Source organism: Triticum aestivum, chromosome 3B (genome assembly GCF_018294505.1).
Source record: "Triticum aestivum cultivar Chinese Spring chromosome 3B, IWGSC CS RefSeq v2.1, whole genome shotgun sequence".
Lineage (NCBI taxonomy): Eukaryota > Viridiplantae > Streptophyta > Magnoliopsida > Poales > Poaceae > Triticum > Triticum aestivum.
Window position 1 is genome coordinate 43,930,210 of NC_057801.1, and position 5,912 is coordinate 43,936,121.

A 5,912-nucleotide genomic window follows, 5' to 3' on the forward strand; every position below is an offset into this window, starting at 1 on the left:
GTAAGAATATGGTCATTATTGTAGTTTGTCGATAGTGGACTTGAATGCTTTGCACTTTCATTTTTTGCTCGCTTCGGCATAACTTGGGTCTTTTATGACTTCTTTATTGGCCAGCAAATTTGTGTGTGTGTGTGTGCGCGCGCGCGCGTGCGTGCGTGTGTGTGTGTGTGTGTGTGCCTTCATCTTGGCTGTGTTCATTCTATCTGTGGAGCTCATTGTGTTTGTATTATCTCAATGCTTCATTTTGAGTCATTAAATTCAGTCTTCGTCGGAAAAAACCAAAGGTGAGGGACATGATCGACATAAATTACTTGTCTATCATATATTACTTCTACAATTTTTCCAGTTGCAATGCCCAGTTACCTTACCAGTGTCTGCTGACAAATGGCTAATAAATAGCAGTTTTACTACCAGTATGACTCAAATATAATGCTCATCACATCTCTTAAAATTTAAACCCGTAAGAGATCCTCTGCATTCACTTTATTTCTGTCGTATCTCACGGTTGTTATGTGGAATAAAATATCAGGAGAAATGATTATAAGTATAAACAATATACTGGAAGTGTACATGGTAAAACATACAATAAAATCTCGGTTCTACACAAAGGGAGTGAAAGTAAAAACAACCATAGTAGTAGTACAATAGTGCCTGGCCATGCAGAGCTAGCTCAGCGTACGCACGCCTTTCTCCCTCACATGAAGATCAGATCGGAGCCTTTATTCATATGTATTCGTGACCTCAGCATACTCAGCGGCGATGGATGGCGCTATAGGCGGCAGCCATGGTGGGCAGTGGACAGTGGTTGATCAGCGAATCTTAGAGCAGTCGACGGTGGCGCTGATGGCATAGGGGACGCTGACGCCGCACTTGGAGGGGATGCCGGCGGCCTTGCCAGCGTTGAGCCCACCGGCAGCGCTCTTGATGCACTTGCACGCCGCTTGCTTGTCAGTGGTGCTCCGGGCTGCGCCGGCCAGACTCCTGATGCCACTGCAGCAGGCCGCAGGCGGGTTAGCGCCGTTGCCACGGGCATAGGAGATGCACGGGCTCAAGGCCGGGCTGACCTGACCGCAGGAGATGGCCGCATCGTTGGCTATGAGGAGCATAGCGGCCACCATGGCGACCAGCACGAGTTGAGTAGCTGCACCGCGAGCCATCCCTATCGAGTTTGCAGCAGTAGTGGTGTTGAGCTCTGCGCGGCGGCGCGGCCCCCTCCTCGTTTCTCCCTCCCCTCGCCGCCGCCCCAGCGTGCTGGCGGGCAAAGCCCGGCCAGATCGGGTGGCGGCGGGGCCTCTTCCTCCACCGCGCGGCGCTGGATAGCGCGGGCCATCCTTGTTGTGCGGCGGCGCGACGCTGGCCCAGGGCGCGGCGGCGCAGCAATGGCGGCCCGTGACGGGGGCGTGGCTTGCTGGTGGCGGCGCGGGTGGCTGGGTCAGGCTGGGGGCGTGCCCCGATCCCGGCGGCGGCGGCGTGTGGGCTCGGCCCAGATCCGCCGCGGCTGCGGCTCAGGTGCTCTGGGCCCTGGCTTCCCCCAGGTGGTGTCCTACTCCGGTGGTTTCCCCTGCTGCAGCGCTCCCTGGTGGTGGTGGACCTGCCGGCCCCCGGACGATCCGGGATGGCAGGTGCCGCGGGCTGTGCTCGGTGGGGATGTGGGCTACCACAGCGTGGTGGTGGCTCATGGCGGTGGTCGGGATCGTCTCACGGCGGCCGCCGGACTTCTTCGGCGTCGGCCCGTTGGTGAGCGGCCTGTGAAGAGCTTCGACCCCTCTTCTCGATGTCCGGGTGCAATCTTCGTCGGTGGGATGGCCCTCTCCCTGCTGCGACCCATCGCTAGTCCCGTGCTCGGGCAGCAGGACTGTGCTTGTCTCGCACCCGGCAGCAGGACCTCCTTGTCTCGCGCTCGGCAGCAGGACCTCCTTGTCTCGCGCCCGGCAGCAGGACCGAGTCCGTCTCGTGCCCGGCAGCAGGACCGAGCTCGTCTCGCGCCCGGCAGCAGGACCAAGCTAGTCTCGCGCCCGGTGTTGTAGGACGAATCGATGGACTTGTGTGCCCTGGGATCCGATCGTCTCTTCCGTTGAGGTAGCGGCGGGTGTCGGTTGTGGTGGTTCCTAGGTCTTGGATTCCAGGGCGGCGGCCCTGGTGGTGGTTGCGCGGTGCTCACGGGCAGAGCCCGTCGCTTGGTGTTGCCCGGTGGTCATGGCCGTGTGGGCGGCGTGGTTGTCGGGGTGCGGCGTTCGATGGTAGTGAGTATTGGCCGGGGTGAAAACCTGCTCTTTCTTCGGACAGACCGGCGGCGGCGTAGCTCGTTCCCTTCTTGAAGGCGTCGTCGCGGCTCTCATTGTCTGTCGTGTGGCTCAGGGGGAAACCTTGATCCTCGGATCAGGCGGTGGCGACGCTCCCGTGTTGTACCCTTCCTGAAGGCACCGTCTTGGAGTCCACGGTTCGTCGTATGCGGCTGCATCTCTTCGTGGTGGCGTGTTCACTGGTGGAGTCCCGGGTGCTCGAGTAGTGCTAGGGGTCGTGTTGCTGCGCTCAGCGCCTATGTATCCCGCCTTGGGTGTGTCTGTGTTGTGGTGGTCTGCGTCTGTACCTGGATGTTGTTGGTCATTGCTTTATCTATAAAGCGGGGCGAAAGCCTTTTTCGGTATTAAAACATTGGGGAGACGGTTGGATGTTGGGTTGGGTCCATTGATCGACCAAGCAGTGGAGTGTGGTTTATTACCGTGTGCAGCGCGGATGAATGACGACATGTACTCTCACAATGACCGACTGTGGAGTGGTTGAGTGCATTAATTTGGTTAGCTCGACCAGTGAACTATACCAATCTGACGGTGCTTGTGGTCATGCAGGGCCACCGTTCAATCACCTTTATTGATGCAAAATCCAGAGCTGCATTTTAATGATTAATTTGGTTTACATGAAGACATGTCTTTTGGGTAAATCTACCATGTATTATGTACGGCACGGTGCACCGGTATTCCGCTTCTGTGTTATAAAATATCAACTTTATTATGCAAGTGGCTTTGGCGCATCCGGATCCTATAGCGGAACATGGGTGCGTTGCACCGCTCCCATCTATGGTATTTTGATCCACAAGTGGCGCTACTAGGAATGAGGTTGGAGTACTTCTATCTTTTCAATGGACTTTAACTTTGTATGTACACTTATCCATGAACAGAGAGAGTGGTAACTAAATTTACAATGATATCAGCTCTGGAAGTTTTCCCTCCGTCTCTAGACACACCCACGTTGTTTTGGTCGGCACATCGAGCTCCTCAAATCGTCGGCAGAGCATTGTGCAAGCATGGACCAAATCAATGGGCCACGATGTTGTAGATGTGTATAATAGAGCTGGCCTATTAAATGGATCCAACGGCCACCTCTGCCGCGCAGGTCATTAAACTTCTCCGCTCTCTCATTTCACACACACCTCCTACCTTGTACTGCTACAAGGAATTAAAACCCAACTTCTTTGGGCAAAGTTAAAAAACCAACTTACATTGACTTTCTATTCTTCAACATACCAGCACGTGATTTTGAAACGAGATAGGAGTACCAAGATGCATCTTCCTACAGATTCAAAGCGTAAGAGTAGGAGCCATGGGGAACTTAGAGCAACTTTAGCAGACCCTGCATCCACCCCGACCCGCAAAATAACCGCCAAAATGCGGGCACGGGCCGGAAAGCCTGCCCGATAAGACCCCGCATCCCGCCCCGGCCCGCAAAAAAATTTAGGGGGCGCGGAAATTCTCCGTCCCAACCCGGGAAAACGCGGTTTTCCCCCTCGCGGCTGCGGTGCCCTGCATCGGAGAGTAGTAGTTGGCGGGAGGGACATTTCAGCCCGTGCGCTTTCCCCCTCCTTCCGCCGCCGCCCGCCCTTTGCTTCCGCCCGCCCACCGCCGGCGATTTCGGCCATATCTGCGGGCGGAATCGCGCCCCGGGGCCGCCCCACACCTCTGGATCCGGCGAGAAGAGCCGCCCCCCGTCGTTGCCGCCGCCGTCGGGGATCGACCACCGCCGAGCGCACCCCCTCTTCGCCGCCCGTGATCACCCGCCACCGGTTAGTCCCTTTTTTGTGATTTTTGCAAGCTGTGTAGTAGATTGACGCGCCGGTGTGCGTGCAGATGGAGTTGACCCCGTGTGAGAAGTTCTTGCTATCCGATTTGTCCGATTCAGACGACTCGGATGTTGACAGCATGCTTGCAAACTTCCCGCAGCAAACATTAGTCATGGCGCTAGCCGTGAAGGAGCATGAAGACGAGCACCGGAAGAGGAGGCGAGGATCGACTGTCGGTCGTTTGTGCATTCCTCGGAATCGCCATCTTGGGAACGAGATGTTGATGCAAGACTATTTCGCGGAGAATCCTACATATCCTCCACACCTCTTCCGGAGGAGGTACCGAATATGCCGATCTCTCTTTGTGAAAATTGTTGAAGCTTGCGAGGCAAATTGCCGGTATTTTACTCAAAGAAGAAATGCTGTGGGCTTAAAGGGATTTAGTGCATATCAAAAAATCTGTGCAGCTATGCGGGTGATTGCATATGGCGTTCCGGCTGACTATGCCGATGAGTACCTTCGCATTGGTGAAGATAGCACAATTGAGTCTGTGCGTAGATTTGCGAAAGTGATCATCCGTGTCTTCGCTCCTGAGTATCTTCGGGCACCAATGAAGATGACACAAAGAAATTGATGGCATCAAATGAGTGGAGAGGTTGGCCTGACATGCTGGGTAGTATTGATTGTATGCATTGGAATTGAAAAAATTGCCCCAAGGCTTGGCAAGGAATGTATTGTGCCAAGTCTCGTGATGCAACAATTGTGCTAGAGGCCGTAGCATCCGAGGATTTGTGGATTTGGCATTTCTTTTTTGGTATGCCGGGCACTCTCAATGATATCAATGTGTTGCAACGGTCTCATTTCTTTGCTAGGCTTGCTAGTGATGATGCTCCTGCTTGCAACTACACTATCAATGGGCATGAATACACAAAGGGGTACTATCTTGCAGATGGTATATACCCTCCTTGGTGCACATTTGTCGAGAGCATCAAAGAACCCAAAACAAAAAAACAATGTGAATTTGCAAGGGTGCAAGAGGCAGCCCGAAAAGACATTGAAAGAGCATTCGGTGTTTTGCAATCTAGGTTTGACATTGTCCGTGGTCCTGCTCGTTTTTGGGATAAGAAAACCTTGAGGAACATAATGACATGTTGTGTTATCCTGCACAATATGATTCTTGAAGATGAGAGAGGATTGAACTTAGAATTCTTTTACGACAATGTGGGTAGCCGTGTCAAACTAGTAAGAGACCCAAACGGCATTAGAGCTTTTCTTCAGACATACAAGGAGATTGAAAATGCAGACACCCATTTTCAACTTCAGGAAGATCTCATTGAGCACCATTGGCAAATGGCTGGGCAGTGACTTATTTTTGTATTCATTTGTATTTGTATTCATGACAAATTTTGTATTGCACTATTTAAATTTGCTACAGTTATTTGAATAATTATTTGTAATGCGGATGATTATTGTATTATGTTTGATTGGAATAATTCAGTTTGTTTTCGATTGTTGAATTATGTTGTATTTGATATTTGTGGGCTGATGATATGCGGGATGCAGCAGCGCAAAGAGCAGGTATGCATCTCTGCCAGCCCGAGCCGACCCGTAAAAGCTGTTTTGCACGAACTGCAAACGCGTTTTGCGGGCCGGCGGGATGCGGGGTCTGCTAGAGTTGCTCTTAGCAATATCTACGACACCCCAAATTTGTGCAACGGAGACCCGTGAAACAGTTTTTGACAGCGACGCCCTTATCCTATAAAGCTCACCTTTTTCCATGGCGCGAGAACCACCTATGTCATGGAGATGCGATGGTAATAAGAAGGACCAAATGATAAATCATATATTTTGCAAG

The 5,912-nt window shown here is 52.6% G+C and overlaps 1 protein-coding gene across 1 annotated transcript; it reads right to left on the bottom strand.

Annotated features, from left to right (window-relative positions):
• Positions 1-795: 795 nt before the first annotated feature.
• LOC123064632 (non-specific lipid-transfer protein 4.3-like) lies at positions 796-1,157 on the bottom strand. The gene has a single exon (XM_044488073.1). The coding sequence runs from the start codon at positions 1,155-1,157 to the stop codon at positions 810-812; it is 348 nt and encodes a 115-aa protein (XP_044344008.1). The 3' UTR covers positions 796-809.
• Between the last annotated feature and the right edge of the window lie 4,755 nt (positions 1,158-5,912).